The following is a 21,759-nucleotide window of genomic DNA, read 5'->3' as shown; positions in this document are numbered from 1 at the left end:
CGTGATAAAGCAAGCGTGTCCGTGCGATGCGGTCATGCTACTAGACATCTTTTATATATAACCACAGATAGAATATAATAGGTTGGGGCATATAGACAATATAGAATATAATTATTTTCTAAGAGTGTTGTCCCTAATTATCCCACCAATCTACATACAATGGTATTAAAACCATAAATACCCTTATAAGTCACAAAGTATACATAAAGTCACATATTAATGATTCAGTGACGATACAGCCCCATAAAGCATCTGTTTCTTTGAACTTTAATAAGCATGGAGATACGTAGATCGTTTTTAGGTCGTAACCATGCCCAGGATCTAAACAGCTTAAGAGGAAATTGTATCTTCGCCCATGGAAGGAAACTGCAATGATGTGCAGAGTTTGACCAGTCATCGTTCAAATCACAATTCGTTTCACCACAAGGAAATATGTATATAGTCTGGCCATAAATATTGTTACAATTAAAAATAAACAAAATATGACACTTGAATTTGGAATCTGTCATTTTGATATGATTGTTCGTTGGCTTTTCTCATTATGGCGCCAATACATTGTATAATATTTTGCTATATTAAAATGGAGTTGGGAGTATGACGGATGGCTGGCCATGCGTCATACTCATGAACGGATGCTACTTGTGACTGGTCGTACTTGAATTCTTATATGCGGAGACATTAGTTGTTCCCACGAGTATGTAAGTGCGTGTTCCTATCTCACCATGCCTCCTGCTGATAGAGGACAAATCTTTGTTTTAAATTTATTTTATTATTCTTGATTACTCGAGATGTCATATGGAACATGGTGTAATGGTTGCAGCTTCTTACAAACGTTGTGTTAAAAAACTTGGCGATTAAAAAGAGTGGTGAAGAGTTTATTGTCAGTTGTTCTCTTCCGTTCTACGCCCTTGATTTGAGAACTGGCAGTAAATGTAAGTTCACAAATAATTTAATTTTTTTGACGTTCTTAAGTGTATCTACTTGTTTACCTATATGAATAAAGATATTTTTATTTATTTATAGCTCGAAATGATTGCGGTGCGCTGTCGCTCCATGTAATCAGAAATCAAAAACAAACAATATACATATTGCTAAATGACTCACCGCTTTTCATTAGATAAATATAAATGTTTGATCTATAAACAATATTAGTAGCAAAAGCAATAGATATGTATAATGTAGAGTATGAATAACAGAGTAACGAATGTTACCATCACATTTCCATTATTATGCAATAAACTAAAAGTTTTACTACATTTCAAGTGTAATCAATTAGTATCCGGCCGTGACCTCGCAATAAGCCGAGATAAAAGCTGAGCTTTGTTGCTAAATTCCTTCAAAATCCGTTTACCTTGTATAAAATGTGCCGGACTTTAGAAATCTTTGAATAAATGTAATGCCCATCACGTTATGATTTTTATTAACACTGAAAATAATATCTCGTATAAATTTGTGTTTATTATATAACTCAAACAAGGTACTTCTTCAAATAAGTATATTTAATTATAACTAGATTGTATAACTCATATAATCATAGAACATGATGAACAATGAGTTCACAAGAGATAAAGATCTCTTGTATGGTCAGCCAGTATACAGACGAATAGGTTTTTTTCCAGTGTGCAAGAAAATTTTACTTGTATGCGTGGCATTCAAATGTTGAGACTTCCGCCTCAGGAACCCGTAGACCTCTTCGTAACTTCAAGATGCGCCTAAGTCGTAAGTATCCTAAAGAAGTGTGACAAAAGCAATATCTCTTTTGAGGCGTAGCTGGTCATAACTCATTATATTTTTACATCATTCATCATCATCAATGCTATACAGCCCCATGTGAGTTTAGCCTCCTCAAGTATATCTTGCTATCACGATCAAACTTGGTTTCTTATGTTTTATTTCTTATTTCGGTTTTGACAACTCCGTCCCACCAATGCAGGTTTATCAGGTTTTTTCTTGCCACCAGGTTGTGAATTCAGTTCTGACCTGGGGTTTTGACTTCCGCCATTCATTTTTTTAATTGGACAGTGTTGGCGTCAGATTTTTATATCTGTAATGGCGATATCCAAGTTCCAAACCGATAAAAACATTGAAATTAAAAATAAATAAATAAATAAATTGCTCCACAGGAATCCTTTTGCATGTTATCTATTATATCTACTACATGAGTTTGTAGTAATTTCTTAAACTGAAAAATTATAGTTTAAACTTCTTTATTTTAGTACATATATGATAGTATCAAGCTAATGAGAAAGTTGAGAAATTAATTATTGTTTCTCTTTTTCCAGTTTTGATCATAGTAAGAGTCGTAGGTTTCATTTTCAATCAATATCAATCGGGCTTTCTCACATAAATTTATAATGAGGCAACGACGAATTTACCTAGCTAGCAAATTATTTGTTCAATTAAGTAAAGAAATTATTCAAAAGGTGATTGGATAACTGGATGAAACCAGTTTCAGGTGATTATGATTTCCAATAAAGCAATAAACTTTTGTTACCTTACGTAAACAACTTAGCTCATGTTGAATTGTCTTCGATTTTTCTGCAACTTAAAGACGACCACTCTAACCCACAAGTGCTCGAATGTCACACTTACGCGACCAGTTAATTCAGTTTTCAGTGCGATTCTGAGAGATTAAGATCGTAGAAATAGACGTGCGAATAGTGAAGACAAATGATCAAGTACTGTGAACGTGTTCAGTGCGCGTTAGTTAAAATTAACTAAAATTTTATCTGTTTATTAGTGTAATATTCCTCGTTATTTGTGTGTTTTTTGTGCAGTGAAATTCCTCGTTGATTGATTTATAATCAAGCCTTGAGATAATTTTCTAATTTATTAGTTAAGTATTTGCATTTAATTACATTATTAATTAACTGCTTCAACATGTGATGAGGAGCAGGTTAAAAGTAAACCTTGACAATTTTGTTTTTCCTTTTAAGAGTATATTGCCAGTTCTTCCCATCAGTCCTCCGGTCTTTATTTAAGAACTGGTAGTAAATGTTAATTTACAAGAAAATTTCTTTCTGACGTTCGTAAGTGAATTAAGTTACCTATATTATTATGAATTGATGATATTTTTATTTACTTAAAATCTCTAAAGCGAAGTACTTGTCTAAACGCAAATTCGAAGTGCAATACCTAGTTGAAAATTTAAATATCTTATTAGCACTGTATACGTGCATATAGCAACCATCTCGATAATATCATCATAAGTGTACATTGTTACCTACATGAGTAAATAAATTTTGAATTTAAATACATTTGGACATTCCGCGTAAAGCTTTGTATGGCAAATCAAACGACATAATTGTGAACGGGCCTCTGTAGCCTGTATAGGACCAGAAAAAGTGTGTGCACACACAGACACATAGCACGCAGCATGCCAATAAGGTGTTGATTCAATTATCGCGTCTTTCGGCATTACAAATGGCGGCCTTTCAAATATTTTCTTTGCCAAAACTTTATATTTTTTAATGCCAAAACGAATATTGTCTCGGTCAATGTAGTAATATAATGTAATTTAAAAGAACGAGAATACGTCTTGTATTATTATTATATCTAAAATGAACCACAAGGCACAAACTGTGGCTGACGGAAAACCACTGATACTTTTTAAATTTGTAATATCGCGGGAATTGATTGCGGAGCATGCTATTGCTGTACAGAACATTAAGAATGTAAAAATTAATGTCAAAGTTACAAATATTTATTATATTACATAGTAAATAATTGCGCTCAGCTTTATTTCATTCTCATATTTATTATTCTCGAAAAATTATTCCCGTTAGTTAGATAGTAATTTCTAAATTTTCTGAGCTGGTAATAATTTGTGACAATTGACTCAACTAAAAGCACGAGTTGAACTGTTGAAACTTCAACAAAGAAATCAAAAATACACAACGCATGTGAGCTGTGAATTGTGTTAAGTGATTATTATTGCTAGATTAAGTTCACGAAATTGTAGAATCATGGCTGGCGTTAAAACTATTGAAGAAACTGAACAGGTGTTAGATAATGAAGAAGAAGAAGAAGTTGATGGTGTAGAGGAATCCGACACCAAAGACCCCGCTAAAAAAAAGAAAAAGAAAAAAAAGAAGAAGAAGACAGGTTAGGTTACAAATTTAAGTATATTTGATATTATAAGATCTTTACAAGTAATATTAGTCCGAGGTTCATCATACTACAAGATACTTTTTGTCACCGACAAAACATTATTCAATCAATGACGATTTCGAGTTAATTTCAAGAACATTAAAATGCATTTGGTTGATTCGATAAACTACATGTATGAAACGTTAAATCTTGCTTTCAGCTACGCCTACTGAGGGAACAGGAGAAAATGGAACTGAAATAGTGCCTGAAAAAAACAATGTGGCGCCGGTCGAAAACAATGCTGGTGAAGGTGAAGACAAAAAGAAGAAAAAGAAAAATAAGAACAAAAATAAAAATGGCGTTAAGTCACAAACTAACCCACCTACAATTCCTATTGCTGAGCTCTTCCCTGATGGTAAGTTTAAATTATATTTAAAATAAAAACTAATACTTATTTTCAGGGTCACAATATAATTGAAAAACAATGCATTAAGAAACTGTATTGGTTGGTACTAAGTAACATCAAGGATATTTCAATCTTTTTGCAAATATTTTAAGTATATTAAATTTTATGAACTGCATTTTTTATATTTTTAACACTGGTATGAGTAGAAGGTAAAGTTATAAATATTTATTATTCTTATGTTGTTTTAAACAGACTTAGGTAGTAACATGTCAAGTACAACTGGTTTAAGTATTACATATTTAACTTAGGAAACTTCCCTGAGGGCCAGATAATGGAGCATGGTCCTGCTGAAGGTATTGATGAGAGAACGGCTAAAGACAGATTCTCAAGTGAAGAGAAGAGGGCATTGGATAGGATGCATCAAGATATCTATCAAGAGATAAGACATGCGGCTGAAGCACATAGGCAGGTTTGTGGAACAAATAAAAATGAGTAATGATCACTTATAATTTAGGTTGATATTTTAAGAATTCCTTAGAATAGCTATACTGGCTAACTTTTAAAAAGTGACTGTCCTGTGAAGCAATGTGCTATTCTTCATTTTCCTGGGATATGAATAATGGAGTCCAATAAATTTTATATAATAAAAATAAATAATTAGCTTCTTACATGCATAAGGTGAATGTTATATATATAATATAGAACTCAAAATTACAAACTTAAATAATAACCAATATATGTTTTTCATAATCTAAGAGTCATCTTACTATTTACTTAAATATTGTAGACTCGTAAGCACATGCGTGAATGGATTAAACCAGGTATGACTATGATTGAAATATGTGAAGAGTTGGAATCATCTGCTCGACGTCTGATTGGTGAAGATGGGTTGAAGGCAGGGCTGGCTTTCCCTACTGGTTGTAGCCGTAACCACTGTGCTGCTCATTACACTCCTAATACTGGTAAGAATTTATGTTAATTAGTAGTTTTTAATCAAATAACATTGCATATGTATTTTACAAATGTTATTTCTATAGTATAACTTTTAAACACTATACTACTTCATATAAGCATATAGTAGTTATATAAATAAGACAAAATAGTAATATATGACTTTTGGAATATATTTTGAGGAAAATATTTTAAAAATTAAGATCTCTTTACACTTTAACATAATTATTCTCTAACTGAAGCATTGATCCTCTAGATTCATAGATCATTTTAGATCAATTATTGTAGTAATATATAGTCCATCCAATGTTTTAATAATTAAACCATTAAAATTGAAAATAACCTCTTACACTTCTCCACTTTAAAGTAACTTTCTTTTGTATTTTATTCATTCTGTTATTTAGTTAATAGTGTAATAATTACTGTCATTTACTTAATGTACTCAAGTTAAATTATTGCTTTGTATCTGTTTCATAAATAAATTTTCTTTGTACTATCTGAAGGTTCATTATCAAGTGTTAATGAACTCCAAGGTAGACAAACTATAGTGTTTATATATGTATTTGTAATTCAGGTGACACCACAGTATTAGAATATGATGATGTTGTCAAGATAGATTTTGGTACACACATCAATGGACGTATCATTGATTGCGCTTTCACGCTCCACTTCAACCCACGTTATGATCCTTTGGTGAAGGGTGTTCAAGAGGCAACAGAGGCTGGTATTAAGGCTTCTGGAGTTGATGTAAGGTTGTGTGATGTTGGTGCTGCAGTACAAGAGGTAAATAAGTTTATTATTGTGTCAGAATTAAACCTTTGAACTATTTATTTGTTTCCAAATATTTTTTTTTGTATCTTACTTTCATTTTTACTTTGCTCACCGCAACAACTGTTTTGTAATACATTTTTAAAATCTTTGCCATAATAACATATCTATAATATGTTTGAAATGTTGATTCTTTAATTGAATTCTTGTTCAGGTCATGGAGTCCCATGAAGTGGAAATAGATGGACAGACGTATCAGGTGAAGCCAATCCGCAACCTCAATGGTCACTCTATTGGACCGTACCGTAAGCATTATTATTATGAATTTAAACACACTAGCAGCTATATCCAATCTGTTTTTAATAAAGTTCAATGATGGTACACTGTCAGCCACTACCTGGTTTGGGAGAAATTTCTTTGTGTTATGTTGTGGTCTTAAGTTTTAAAGAACTACCCCTCAAATGTGAATTTTCACTAAAAATAAAGTTTCTCAATTCCTGGAACATTATAGTGGCCAGTCAGGTCATAAAGCATGAAGAGCCTTTTTTGATAAAATTTGTTGCTGTCTTATTTTTCAATATGCTTTTGTTAATAGATGAAGGGTCCTGGCTTCTAGTCAAGGGTTATCAATGCCTGACCAATTTCCACAGGGTCTTAGAAATCAAAACTTGCTTATGTTAATTAAATGTTGACTATATTAATTGAGAATGTAGTAATATCGAACAGAATTGTCTTAGTAAATATTGTTCGCTTATTTCCATGAAGTGTTCTTAAGGATCTTGGAGCAGGGTCCGGGTAATACGTGGCTATCTAACCCCTGATACAGACCAATTTCAACAAAAAAATTCTATAAATTTACTTTTCAATTTGCCCTCATATTCTGTACCAGATAGATTCTACATTCATTAAATTTTTAGGCATTCATGCGGGTAAAACAGTCCCAATAGTAAAAGGGGGGGAAACAACTCGTATGGAGGAAAACGAGTTCTACGCGATTGAGACGTTTGGCTCCACTGGCCGTGGTCAAGTACACGATGACATGGACTGTTCACATTATATGAAGAACTTTGACCAGCAATATGTGCCTTTACGGTATGTAATTTTAGTATCATCTATTTAGATTTTGCTTTGCCACATTAGTGTTTTTGTTTAAAAAAAAATTGACACAAAATATAAAAAAATAAAAAAAAATGTTAATATAAATCATTCAAAACCTAAAAAACTAAAGAATGTTTATGTAGAATAAATTATTCAACGAAATTTTAATCACATTTTCACATTATATTTTATGACATTTGATTGAGTTATGCAATAGTATTACTTAATATTCAATTTTCAGACTTCAATCATCGAAACAACTACTGAACTTGATAAACAAGAATTTCAGTACGTTAGCCTTCTGCAAACGGTGGTTAGAACGCGCAGGGGCCACTCGCTATGCTATGGCTCTGAAGGACTTGTGCGATAAGGGCGTTGTAGACGCCTATCCGCCCCTTTGCGACATAAAGGGCTGTTACACAGCTCAATTTGAACATACAATTCTTCTAAGACCTACTTGCAAGGAAGTTGTATCGCGTGGCGACGATTATTAGATTCGTATTTTTAAATGTTCCAATTAAATGAACAAAACGTAAATTTTTGTCTTATTTTAGGGTTTCTGTGAACGCCGCTTATTTTGAAACGTCAAATCTAGTTCAAAATGTAAATTGTTTTTTGTTTATTTTCATTAAAGAACTGTCAAAAATGTATAGAAATGTCAGTTTAATTAACGTTATTGAATTCTCCAAGATGTCTTTTTTCTTGAGAATGCGAAATGTCTAGAATAACATCCATAGAAACTAAATTTGAGCGATTTTCATTTGAAATAACATTAAATGTATTGAGTTTTTTTCAAGTTTATAACAAATAAATACTACTTATCATAATAACTTTTATATGACGAATAACATTGCTTTTGTGTGCTTATATAGGGATAAAAATAGATTTAATTCATCACAGTGTCATTTTGTAACTCCTCGAATACATATTGAGAAACTAATTTATAAGATTTTTTAAACATTTTTACATTACATGTTCTTCCTACAAACGGTTTCCATTATATTTTGGCATTCTATTTTCAAAAATCCCTTTAAAATATTATTAAGCCCAAGGCTTACTCTTATATTCATAAAAAAATCAATCAGTTGCATTTTTGAACTGAAGTACTCTGTCTGTCAAATTGTGTTTACGCTGACACGAAGAGATAGAAGAGTATTTTCGTTGAAGGGTGCGAATGATTACAATTTTTATTGATAAAGTTACTTTAGTATCAACTTAATATGTATGGGTTTATAGGTTTGACTGATATCTATAAAAACTAACTTTAATTAAAGTTATGTATTTATATTGTGTTTTATTCAATATCCTTTGTAACCTTGAAGAGTGAAAGCGTGTAATTAATTTTAAATCCAAAATATGTATAAGTTACATACACATAGGTTCTTAACCTAGAAAAAGGAATCTCTTAGCAAACATACTAACAAGTCTTGTGCAATGTTCCAACTAGAAACAAACGTTTACATTTAACTCCAGCACCTTATGAATTCATATTAGAACAGACAGATAACCTATATAGACTGTCAAGTATAAGTTGGCGTTCCAGTGGCGGCGCCTCCTACAACCCTCTGTGTTGCCACTTTTTTTGTTTAGTTTGGATTGATGGATATTCTTAGATATTACATTAAAGGTAAATAAAAAACTTAATAACAAAAAATTATTTTTTATGGTAATTATGGTCTGTTAGAGGCATTATTCCTTCCATGAATTCTTCAGAGTCATCTGTGTCAGAAGAATCTGAGTCGCTGCTATTCAAATCAATTAAAAATGGTTCCATTACTGTTTCAAGGCGGTTGTCTGTCATACGATAATTATTTTCAACATTTATAACGTGATTACAGTGTTTCTGCCATTCTTCAGCAGTTATTTTGGAAAATGCACTATGGATTCTCTGTTCCATGTTTTCAGAGAGGCCAGTAACATTTGTGTCTGCAAATATTCTTTTGAACGAACTCCAAATGAATTCTATTGCATTAAAGTCACAATGATAAGGCGGAAGTCTTACAGCCTTATGACCATGTTTCTTTAATATTTCATCAATTAAGTAGACATTCTCCTGATTGATTGTTTTTATAATTTCATACAATTCTGCTTTTTTCATGGTTTCCAAGTATGAAAGATTGTTTTTTTTTATGAAATCTTGCATCTCTTGTTTCTTACTGTTCATTGTCAAGCGTTTATTTATTTTAATACAGTGATATGACGCATTGTCCATCACTATTAATGAATTGGGCTCTAAGTTTGGGATAAGCTTTTCTTGTAGCCATTTACTGAAGTTATCTCCATTCATCTCGTCGTGATAATCTCCACTTTTGGTCTTAGATTTGAAACACAAAAGACTATTGGGGATAAAACCTTTCTCACTTCCGGCATTCACTATGATCCATCTCTGACCTTCTGAGACTTCTGTAAGGACACCTTCAGTTTCCTCAGACTGCCAACATTTTTTAACTTTATAGCCAGGGTGTAAATAAGTCTCGTCCAAATAAACGATTGGCCTCGGATTGTCACTCTTTCTATTATTGTCTATTTCTCGTAAAAATCTTGATCGCCAGGCAACATCATATCGCTCCATGAGAACCATCCTTTTGGATTTATTCTTTTTATAACTAAATCCCAACTTGTGTAGTATTTTTCTGAGAGATTCTATACTACCCTTGAAATTGATGTCTGCCTTTAGATCACAATGTAATTTTCTGAGAGTAGGGACGGAATTATTTAAATAATAAGATTGGATTTTGCGTCTAATAACACAAAGATCAAAGTCATCCAAATCAGAAACAGTTAATTTTCTTTTTCTACTTTTACCTGGAGTGACTAGTTTTATCGTCTTAGCCTCGGAAGTAGTGTTCTCTGGTGTGGAATTGTCATCACAAGCTGTGGATGTGGAAGGTCCTTGAGCTGCTTGATTAGGGACTTCAGTTCTCGCTGTAAAATTACTTTCCATGATTTTTCCCTCTGAAACTATACGGTTCACGGTTCTTTCAGAAACACCTTAAATAAAACAAAAAATATTTTAAGTTATCCATCAATCACATTTACTTTCAAAAGCAATTATTATTTTTCCCTAAATTTGGGGATATAAATATCACTTTTAACTGGCAATACTTTACCTGTCAAAGCCGCTGTTCGAGCATTCACTTGTTGAAATGGAATAATCGGCCCATTGTTACGTTTCTCCTCTTCACAAAAACGTTTTACAGCTAGAATAATTTCTCTAGCTGCACTCCGCACTACTTTTGGCATGTTTCGTAATGATTTTTACACTTTAAAACACAAATTATTAGCACCGACACACGTGAGGCTACCAAGCTGTTAGAACTGTCAACACAACTGTCAAAATTAGTACCTTTTTCTGCCACACGCCAACTTACACATGACAACCTATAGAACTTACCTAGTAAATTACAGAGCTAAAATGAAAAGAAATCGGATGTTATATTCAATTGATTATTTAAAAATCGGATTCATTTTCCATGATGTCATCGTTGATACTGGCACTTATTGTAATGTTACTGAATTATTACTGCAATCCATTTTAAGAGCCTAGAAAAGAGATTATCAGCTCGACCTCTATGTGAGGCTAACTTATAGATTGTTTAATTTTAGCTAAATTTAGTAAATTTTATGACAATGCCTTGAAACTAATATTATTAAATAAATAAATATAACGTGACCAGACGTCCCGTTTGAACAGGACTGTCCCTTTTTCTAATTACGAGTCCCGGTGTGCCCGAAATGAACAGTGGGACGCAAAATTCTTCCATTTTCAGAAACCGCGCGAAAATTTGAGACGTCGTTCCCTGAGATTTTATTTGAATTTGTCACCTATATAAAAAAAATATCATTTTCAGTATCTACCTATGTTTTGTAATTCCTTACTCTTTAGCCAACTAACTTTTTCTCAATAAATAACTTTGAAAAGTGTTTTTGTTTTACCTGCATACTTATTATTTTACCCGCATTGCCTTAAAGAATAAATGGTCACTGTGTGTATACCAACTCATGAACTCAGTTTCAAAAAAAGTGGTTCAGTTTTCAACAAATTTCTGAAATGGACTCATTGAATGTGATCAGTTTTAATGACACATAACCTCAATGTACAGTAGGTACGCCTCGAAAAATAAAACACCATATCGACTTATAATTTATTATCCACTTTTAGGAAAGCATACCCTAAAAATCTCAAATGTAAACGATTAACATGTAAAATTGGTAAAAAGTCTCGCCAATAACAATGGTTAATTGTAGAAATGTAAAAAAGTGTAAGGCGCGACTTTGTACATTTTCTATCTGAAACTACACTGTCGACATTATTTACGAGAAATAATTCGAAAACTCGTTACACGCAACGAACAAAATTTTTATCGTCCGAATAAAGCGACTATTTGTAATCACGTGTATTATATCGAATATTTTTTGCCCGTGGTATAACAGTAACGTCTATAACTAGGCTTAATACAATCGTTTTAAAACTGACACGTCGTGGCATGTCATCTCGGTAGATACGTAAATTTTACCTTTACCTAAACATAAAACATATTTGGAGTAATACAAATTTATTATCTCAATTGAAAATTGTTATTAATAAAATCTATGGTTCCTGAATTCAAATGTCAATTCTATTTTGACACATTAAAATCAATTTCATTTTACTATGCCAAATTAAATTTAACTACTTTTATTGCTACATACCTTTTGTAACTACATTTTAGGCGTACCAGAAATTTAATAAATTCAAAAATACAATACAAAATTGTATAAACTAGTTTGAATACTATTATATGAAAACAATAAAAAATGTTACGGCTCTTGAACGTTTTACTGACTAGAGTTACATGCTTGCTATTGAATACACTAAAATAATACAATCTTCAATACAATTTAATTAGCAAATAATATACAGCATAAATCTAGGTTAGTTCTAATATTATATATATCAATTAACATACTCATTTTACAATCGCGATTCAAAGGACTTAACGACAAAAGTACTTAGAATTTTGTTTGCTAAGTTTGCGACAAATAAATCAATCCTAATCCTACGTATTTTTTGTAATAAGAAATTCCAATCGCACACGTCCTATAAATTACCAACTAATATCGCTTATACCAAATCGGTAAAGTATCACAGAAATTAAATGTCCCTAGCTAAACTATCAAAACTATATTTCCATTCACTTGCTCGATGTTAACTGTCATTGTGAACTGTGAACGAAATGAGTGATCGTGTCGCTTGATTGTGATTGGTCTACCAGTCATTGGTCCGAAGCGTGTACTAACCAATTAAAACCAATGGACATCACCAGACGTTTCGTTATTTAAATGTGGATTCTAACCTCTTCCAGGTGACATTTAACGATATTTTCAAATGAAATATGTTTAGGGTCATTAGGCTCCAAATGTTGATAAATAATTTAATATCTATTATGCAATAGATCCTATTGTATATTTTCAAGCAAATAAATGGAAATAATCTAACGTATGTCAAAATGTCTAACTGAACATAAGCATTAGTTAATCTACGAAAATGGATCAGACAAAAAACAAAATTATACAAAAAAGCAAGACTAATAATTACTAATTGAAGGCAATATCAATCAAAAATCTAAGGAAAAAAAATATGTTTCATATTTTAAGTGCAAAAATTGAAAATCTTTTTAAAACCCAATTTTAGACATACTCCAAACTTGTTCTAAATTATATCAACTGCAAACTTTATCAGAATGATAAGATTCGGCAAAATATAAAAAAGGTCAATAAATTGTGGAAGACGAAATAATCATAGATAATAAATGTGAAAGATAAAACGGATACGTCAGATATGCAGCCCATATTATAAAACTGACAAAACCCAAATCTAGTTTTGGAATCTTCAAAGTAATGTCTTTCGTATTTCTGCGCCGTTTGATGATTCACAATACTATATCTCGATTTTTTACATCTTAGATATTAAAAATACGGGCCTGAAATACCAATTTTTGTACTAAAGTTAACGTTGTAGATTTTCTCCATCTCCATTGGTCAAAATATCCGTTTGAGGCCATTTGTAGATTGTTTGCAAGGGGACGTGGAGTAACTCGATGATATGCCGATAATTAGGCTCTTAAAAAAAGATAAACATATATAAGATTACAAAATCAAAATCATTTATTCATATAGGTAACATAATGTACACTTATGAACGTCAAAAAAATAAATACACATTAAATGCTTCTAATTTTACATGCCAGTTCTCAAATCAAGGGCGTAGAACCTAAAAGAAGAACTGGCAATAAACTCCCCGCCACTCTTTAATCGCCAAGTTTTTATCTTTTTTTTAACGTTTAGTGTACACAACTGATAATGTTTCCTGTTGTTTTATAAAGATAGTTTATGTCAAATATGCTCTCAGAAATAATTGTTGTTATTAAAAAAGGCAAAAAGACCTAATGAAACTACGTAAATCACCATTTTCTAAAGTCTAATTTAATGAAACATTTCCGAATGACAAGAGACCGATTAAAAATTCAGTGTGAGAGAACCAGACAACTATATTTTTTAACTGTTCTCTAATTAACGACTCGTTATTTGACCATCTACCTCCAAACTTCCCTCGTCCATGTAACCTTAACTCCCTTCTTTCCCACCCATCCAGTCCTATATTCAAAATGTCAGGGAAATTTATTTCTGTTAATAAATTAAACTTATAGGATTCCCCCCTCCATAACTTGTAGTATTATGTTAACCTCTTGTATATATTATTATATATCTGTGATTGATGTAAGCTTTGTGTGTGTTGTCTATTTTTGTGAAGGCATTTTTGTGTTGGGTGACTCTGCTTAGATTTAATTCAATCCATCAAATCTATCCTCACCGTGATAATGCTTAGAACGTGACATTGGCGGAATTGTGATTGACACAGAAGTCGCCATTAAAAATAAAACGAATGAATGAATGAATGAATGAACCAGACAACGAGCCGGTCGCTACGGACTCCCATCGTGTGCATGTTTACGCATAATTTATAAAAACTCTCGGCGCGCAAGTAAGCATGACTTTTAGGTTAAAATGATCCAATTTTCTCTAGTAGCAATTAGTGTATATATCGCAACCGGCCAGTAGTTAGACGGCTCTGTTTAGTTAATGGACTTTGCTGCTAATTAAACAGATAACTAAATTAGTTGGCTAATGAAAATTTCATGTCATGTCATTGCTAAAACCAGTTTTAATTTAATAAATAATGCCTTATTTATTAATGTCTTATGTCAAATACTGTAATAAGAAATCTACTTCCACATACCATTTTCAGGATTAATAAATCCCCGTCTAATGAGGAAGTCCAACAACACAGGTGCACTAGTGGTTTTGAACTGAGTTGTTAAAGCCCTTTGTACACACTCTTCAGCTGTCAACAATTCAAAGGTCTCAACCTCCCCATCAGCATTTTCAGGCTTAAAGTCTTGCGGAAGTTCCAGGTCATACACATACTCTGTGTTTGGAAACAACCCTCGCTCACTCTCAAAGTAAAAACTGAAATGATTTTTATTTTTTATAAAGCCAACTCAAATGAATGTACAACGAAATATGAATTAGAAAAAGTGTATTATGTCATATCTAAGGCTTCAAAACAGCTTGACCAATTTTATAAAATTGTTTAGGTATCATATCATAGGGATGATTGTTGTTACATTGGTGTCAACAGAAATATAAATAAGAAATATTCTTTTCCGACCTAGAATTTTTACTAGATATAATACATATATTTAAAAAATGTATTTTTACTTATTTTTTATTATTATTATTATTATTAATTTATCAAATTTGTAATTTAAACACATTAAATGTTGAAATTATCTCATAAGTGGGTGGTTGATACCCAAGAATTTAAGCTAGTTCCAGACACTCATTTCAGCGTTTTAATATGGATTATTTTTAATATTCTAAAGCACTCCATGATCGGAGAATTATGCACATTCATTTATAATACTAAGACCATAACAATGAATTGACAATAAATGAAAAGTATTTTTTTCTTATTCCATGACAAACAAAAATACTTGATACATAATTCTAGATAACATTATCAACATACCTGACACAGCCAGCTGGAACTAGTTTTTTTGCTAAATCACCAACTACTGAAGCTTCTTCAGCAACTTCCTTGATAGCAGTCTCCATTATACCATAACCAACTGCTAATCCACCACTCACAAAGCAGTCCCATTTACCTACACAAATTTATATATAAGGACTACATATAAACAATAAGTTCAAATTGTAATTTAGATATGATTACTTTTATGAGTTAAAAGTTAATTGATTTTATATATTTTCATATGTACCAAATTAGTATATAATTCAAATAAAGGATAGTACATACATGGAGCCCAAACTGAATTTTATTTTAAACACTCAAATTCCACTACAATTATTTCCCATTACATTTATGGATTATGGAAATTTATTTAATATTATATCCCCTGATTCATTCTTAGAAATATTGTGTCTGATTAAAAAGTCATACCTGGCCAAGTTTGTTTTGTAAAACTTCGCTGTTGAAGCCAAATACATAGTCCTTTTATGGGGTGGAAAAGGTATCCATTTATGCTAACACCATAATTCCTAATGCCAAAAAGACATATGGCGCTTCTGTCCATCTCCATAAGACTTTCATGATAGAATGGAGTGCTCACTTCAAAACACTGAGGACAACAAAAACAAATACATCACATGAAACATTTATGAAAAAGATAATTTCAACATTTATTTTAATTAAAAAATATGAAGGCTTTATTTGTCTTGAACAATGGGGAAATATTTATCTCACACAATTTTTGACAACATTAATAACATTTTATTTTAATTATTTATATTATAGAAACTAAAATATTCTAACCTCATCTCTCCAACCCTTGAGAGCACATATTTCGCCTTCCTTCTTTAAAGATTGTAACACCGCCGCAATTCTTGACGATCGTTCTTTATAATCCCTAAATGCCGGATTTAATTCTACATATTTTCCAGTAACTCGAAAAACCTTTAATGTAACATAACACTACATACACTGAGCATTTGCTTAAAAAGTATATCTGCAATTTCTGTAGGATATTTTTTAAAATTTAGAATTAATTACCTCAGGAAATCTCTCCAAATGTTTTAATATATCAGGACGAATCAATCCAACTTGATGACCACCCACTAAGAATGGTTTACAAGTACCTTGATGTAGACCTATATCAAATAAAAAGTGAATTAATAAACTGGTGACAAAAACTTCTTAAGTTAGAAAATAATACAAACCCGCTAAATAAAAACAATTAAACTTTCTTGCTAATTTTGCTATCTCAGAAATATTGCTAGCGATTGTAGAATTCATGTCTTTCATATTATTCTGTGAACCTTAAAAGAATGATTATAATGTACTATTAAAAAAGCTAATATTCGTTGCTTGTCTCTATAGTCTAGTCAGTGATATTTAATTTGTGATTTTAATAAATATTCTATTTATTTTGAAAGACGAAGTGAAAAAGTAATTATAAAGCTTCAACACAGTTTCAACTTTCAACCGGTATTGACACACTCGTGATATGACAATTGACGTAATGACAGGCACAGATCTGGATATTTTAAATTATCTCCATTTTCCATAGTATTGAGTATCGACGTTTATTTTGCGTACCAAGATGATATAGGTTGTCATGTGTAAGTTGGCGTGTGGCAGAAAAAGGTACTAATTTTGACAGTTGTGTTGACAGTTCTAACAGCTTGGTAGCCTCACGTGTGTCGGTGCTAATAATTTGTGTTTTAAAGTGTAAAAATCATTACGAAACATGCCAAAAGTAGTGCGGAGTGCAGCTAGAGAAATTATTCTAGCTGTAAAACGTTTTTGTGAAGAGGAGAAACGTAACAATGGGCCGATTATTCCATTTCACCAAGTGAATGCTCGAACAGCGGCTTTGACAGGTAAAGTATTGCCAGTTAAAAGTGATATTTATATCCCCAAATTTAGGGAAAAATAATAATTGCTTTTGAAAGTAAATGTGATTGATGGATAACTTAAAATATTTTTTGTTTTATTTAAGGTGTTTCTGAAAGAACCGTGAACCGTATAGTTTCAGAGGGAAAAATCATGGAAAGTAATTTTACAGCGAGAACTGAAGTCCCTAATCAAGCAGCTCAAGGACCTTCCACATCCACAGCTTGTGATGACAATTCCACTCCAGAGAACACTACTTCCGAGGCTAAGACGATAAAACTAGTCACTCCAGGTAAAAGTAGAAAAAGAAAATTAACTGTTTCTGATTTGGATGACTTTGATCTTTGTGTTATTAGACGCAAAATCCAATCTTATTATTTAAATAATTCCGTCCCTACTCTCAGAAAATTACATTGTGATCTAAAGGCAGACATCAATTTCAAGGGTAGTATAGAATCTCTCAGAAAAATACTACACAAGTTGGGATTTAGTTATAAAAAGAATAAATCCAAAAGGATGGTTCTCATGGAGCGATATGATGTTGTTGCCTGGCGATCAAGATTTTTACGAGAAATAGACAATAATAGAAGGAGTGACAATCCGAGGCCAATCGTTTATTTGGACGAGACTTATTTACACCCTGGCTATAAAGTTAAAAAATGTTGGCAGTCTGAGGAAACTGAAGGTGTCCTTACAGAAGTCTCAGAAGGTCAGAGATGGATCATAGTGAATGCCGGAAGTGAGAAAGGTTTTATCCCCAATAGTCTTTTGTGTTTCAAATCTAAGACCAAAAGTGGAGATTATCACGACGAGATGAATGGAGATAACTTCAGTAAATGGCTACAAGAAAAGCTTATCCCAAACTTAGAGCCCAATTCATTAATAGTGATGGACAATGCGTCATATCACTGTATTAAAATAAATAAACGCGTGACAATGAACAGTAAGAAACAAGAGATGCAAGATTTCATAAAAAAAAACAATCTTTCATACTTGGAAACCATGAAAAAAGCAGAATTGTATGAAATTATAAAAACAATCAATCAGGAGAATGTCTACTTAATTGATGAAATATTAAAGAAACATGGCCATAAGGCTGTAAGACTTCCGCCTTATCATTGTGACTTTAATGCAATAGAATTCATTTGGAGTTCGTTCAAAAGAATATTTGCAGACACAAATGTTACTGGCCTCTCTGAAAACATGGAACAGAGAATCCATAGTGCATTTTCCAAAATAACTGCTGAAGAATGGCAGAAACACTGTAATCACGTTATAAATGTTGAAAATAATTATCGTATGACAGACAACCGCCTTGAAACAGTAATGGAACCATTTTTAATTGATTTGAATAGCAGCGACTCAGATTCTTCTGACACAGATGACTCTGAAGAATTCATGGAAGGAATAATGCCTCTAACAGACCATAATTACTATAAAAAATAATTTTTTGTTATTAAGTTTTTTATTTACCTTTAATGTAATATCTAAGAATATCCATCAATCCAAACTAAACAAAAAAAGTGGCAACACAGAGGGTTGTAGGAGGCGCCGCCACTGGAACGCCAACTTATACTTGACAGTCTATAGTGATCTGATTATATAGCAAAGACTCTAGGCTCATGAGTCACGATACTTTTATTCAAACATAATATACTTGTTCTTGTACGAAATACGGATCATATTATGATCATATTCTTTTTTTCATTTTTGTTTAGTAAACAACTTTAAATTCCTTACAGACTAGTAAAGTTTATTTAAAAATTATTCATAAGTTTATTGTTATATATGTTGTATAGTCTAATATGATTTGAAAGACTGAGTTACTGTAAATTATAAAATTTTATAATTCTTGATTATAAACAATCTACAATAATGTCAGATAATTTTAGTATCTTAAGCGATATTTCGCCTGTTTTTCGACCATATATTCAAAGTATATATCAGGATTTAAAGCTAGGTACAACAACAATAAATGAAACTGTATTTCCCAATTTATTAACTATTAGAAGTATCTAACGTACAAATGCTTTTCAGGACTATGTAAGACAAAAATTGATTTAGAGAGAATATCTGGAGGTACAGATTCAGTTGAAACACAGCTTCGTTTAGTGCTCCCTTATTGTTCAAAGAAATTAAAGTGGGAGGTTATATTTGATTCCTCAACACCATGGTTTGCCCCAGATTTTAGGTTTGATGATGATAATTTTCTCTCAAATGCTGATGAAGAATTTTTAAGTAAGGAAATTCCGAGTCTTTGTCAATGGAATTCAAATGACCCAAAAGCTTTATGTGGAGTTATATCTGAACTTATAAATTTATATAAAATTTACCAGGTATGTTTTCTGTATTAGATTTTCATTACTAAAATTTGGTTTTCTTTATTACTTTTTTGTTATATATAACAGGTTAGGAAGCTTAATGAAGATGATAGTTCTAGAGCTGCTTTTGAATACAGTGCTTTACTAGGCAATGCATTAACTACTGAAGAAGATGTGGAAGTATGGGTGGGTGCACACATTGTAGAGTTTCTAATCAAACTGAAAATTAATACAACAAAGTTACCTGAATTATTTAATGAAAGGTTAGTGGACATATTTAATGTTCAATGTTATTGCCCTATTATAAATATTATTTCTGCTATTAAGTATTTATAATAAATTTCAGAATTGTGAAGTTGGGTTCACTGCTACATGACCCCATGAATTCATTGGAATTGACATACTTAACACTAAGTCTCGACTCCAAATCTGACACTTACAAATAATGTAATAAGATTTAAAATGTCTACATTATATTAAATGAATAATAACTCAAATATTTTCAGCTTAGACATAAATCCTGGTATAGATACAGCACTTCTACTAGTACGATATCCAAACTCTACAAATGCGGAGCTGATTCTTTCACCCTTTCTTTCTAAAGTTCTTGGAAACATAACATTACCCCTGTAAGTGTCATAAAATATATTTAAATATATTTTTTCATTATTTTTTATATAATTCTTGCAACATATTTTTAGGATGCATCAAAGTGGTGTGCTTATGGATTATGTACCAATGGTTACCAATCTTTTAAATAATAAGGTAATTTGACAAATTATTTATTTCAGTACTTGTGTGTTTGCTCACAAGATTTAAATAAAATATTTTGTGATTTATAAGATGCATTGTAAATTTAGATGTCATATCAGACTAGAGAATTCTATAAGATGAATAAATTAAGAGAACACAATTTAAAGTATTATTTTCTTATTATACAGATTCAGGATATAATAAACAATGACAGAGTTAAACGTGAATTGTTAGCTCAACTAATAATTAAGTATGAAGGTGCAATATTAGAGCATGACGGAACAAGTGCGGCATTGTTGTTTCAAACAAATGATTTTCACTGGATACTGCAGATTGATATTGGTAATTTATTTTCATTTCATTTAATGATATGAGCGTAGATAAAAGTAATATATCTATGTTTGCTGATCGGCCAGAAATGTCTTAAAGTATTTTAAGCTCTCCTAGGTCTTCAATGAATGTATAAAATTATTTAAGCAGTATAGGTTAATATATAGAATTCTAATATTTTATGAGCTTAGATTTTTAAAAAACAAAACTACTTAAATTGGTGGTACAAAACCCAGGTCATTTGACCAAGAGAACCAGCTTGTATTCAATTCTCGTGCATAATGGACATGTTTTTGGTCTTAAATGGGAATTCCTGTGAACTGAATCTAGTTCATACTATATTTCTTCCATATTTCTCAACATTGGAGATATTTTTGGAAAAATATGGTTATTATTTACAGATGCAAATTTTCCAGAAAAGCCTCCAGTCTTAACACTCCGCTCTGTATATCACAGCTCTAAAGGGAAGCCAAAATTTAAAGTGTTGTCAAATTGTCCACACAATAACTTTGAAGCATACATTGAACAGCAAGTTGAAATATTTAAGAATGAATGTAAAGGAATAACTGCAAGCAGCCATCCTGTTGTTAATATTGATAATTAAATTTATGATATTTATAATTTATTTAAATCCTAATTAGTCACAACATTTTACATGTTTATCACTTTTTTGCTACAAATTTCTTAGTTATAATACTACTTAACCATGCATTATAAACTAAAAAAACATTGAATAAAACAACATTCAAACTTTTTATATTTTATTTATGGAAAACATTTTACACTTTCTAACATTAATTTAGGGTAACTTGTAAGATGAATCTACAAAATCACTACAAACTTCCAGTTTATGAATAAACAACTTTATGATGAACATGAAAGTGTTGAAGTTTTTATTTTAGCAATAATTGTGGCATTCAATTTTAAACAGATCTTAACAGAAATCAATTTAATCTTACTCATGTCATACATACATGTGAACTAGTTGATAATGGTAATGTAGATTTTTGTCAACAAATTATTTAAGACTTAAAATTTTTTTTCAAGGCAGGTGTGTAGTAATAGAAAAGCAATAAATTACAATAAAA

The 21,759-nt window shown here is 31.5% G+C and overlaps 3 protein-coding genes and 1 long non-coding RNA gene across 6 annotated transcripts; 2 read left to right on the top strand and 2 right to left on the bottom strand.

Moving 5' to 3' along the window:
• The first annotated feature begins 3,843 nt into the window (after positions 1 to 3,843).
• On the top strand, positions 3,844 to 8,597 carry LOC110999892 (methionine aminopeptidase 2). The gene is made up of 8 exons (XM_022269166.2): positions 3,844 to 4,104; positions 4,310 to 4,504; positions 4,804 to 4,964; positions 5,283 to 5,457; positions 6,021 to 6,229; positions 6,429 to 6,519; positions 7,132 to 7,306; positions 7,554 to 8,597. The coding sequence occupies exons 1-8, from the start codon at positions 3,966 to 3,968 to the stop codon at positions 7,804 to 7,806; spliced, it is 1,398 nt and encodes a 465-aa protein (XP_022124858.1). The 5' UTR covers positions 3,844 to 3,965; the 3' UTR covers positions 7,807 to 8,597.
• A 1,457-nt stretch (positions 8,598 to 10,054) lies between these two features.
• Positions 10,055 to 10,483, bottom strand: LOC123689578. Its single transcript, XR_006750531.1, has 2 exons — positions 10,423 to 10,483; positions 10,055 to 10,303 (listed from the first exon to the last, which is right to left on the bottom strand). It is a non-coding gene; the product is annotated as an uncharacterized LOC123689578 (long non-coding RNA).
• Positions 10,484 to 11,445: 962 nt separating this feature from the next.
• LOC110999893 (uncharacterized protein YJR142W) lies at positions 11,446 to 16,856 on the bottom strand. Of its 2 annotated transcripts, none has more exons than XM_022269167.2 (7): positions 16,592 to 16,856; positions 16,425 to 16,522; positions 16,188 to 16,346; positions 15,816 to 15,993; positions 15,384 to 15,519; positions 14,592 to 14,821; positions 11,446 to 13,414 (listed from the first exon to the last, which is right to left on the bottom strand). In XM_022269167.2, the coding sequence occupies exons 1-7, from the start codon at positions 16,674 to 16,676 to the stop codon at positions 13,302 to 13,304; spliced, it is 999 nt and encodes a 332-aa protein (XP_022124859.1). In that variant the 5' UTR covers positions 16,677 to 16,856; the 3' UTR covers positions 11,446 to 13,301. The 2 variants fall into 2 exon arrangements, with proteins under 2 accessions (XP_022124859.1, XP_022124860.1); XM_022269168.2 differs by having other exon boundaries at positions 16,188 to 16,328.
• A 2,032-nt stretch (positions 16,857 to 18,888) lies between these two features.
• LOC110999890 (BRISC and BRCA1-A complex member 2) lies at positions 18,889 to 21,426 on the top strand. Of its 2 annotated transcripts, none has more exons than XM_022269163.2 (7): positions 18,889 to 19,227; positions 19,305 to 19,603; positions 19,676 to 19,851; positions 20,095 to 20,217; positions 20,290 to 20,353; positions 20,530 to 20,683; positions 21,088 to 21,426. In XM_022269163.2, exons 1-7 carry the CDS (start codon positions 19,143 to 19,145, stop codon positions 21,273 to 21,275), a joined length of 1,089 nt encoding a protein of 362 aa, XP_022124855.2. In that variant the 5' UTR covers positions 18,889 to 19,142; the 3' UTR covers positions 21,276 to 21,426. The 2 variants fall into 2 exon arrangements, with proteins under 2 accessions (XP_022124855.2, XP_022124854.2); XM_022269162.2 differs by having other exon boundaries at positions 21,073 to 21,426.
• Positions 21,427 to 21,759: the final 333 nt, after the last annotated feature.

Source organism: Pieris rapae, chromosome 12 (assembly GCF_905147795.1).
Source record: "Pieris rapae chromosome 12, ilPieRapa1.1, whole genome shotgun sequence".
Classification (NCBI taxonomy): Eukaryota; Metazoa; Arthropoda; class Insecta; order Lepidoptera; family Pieridae; genus Pieris; species Pieris rapae.
The sequence above is the reverse complement of the archived record's forward strand: the minus strand, read 5'-3'. Positions and strand labels throughout refer to the sequence as shown.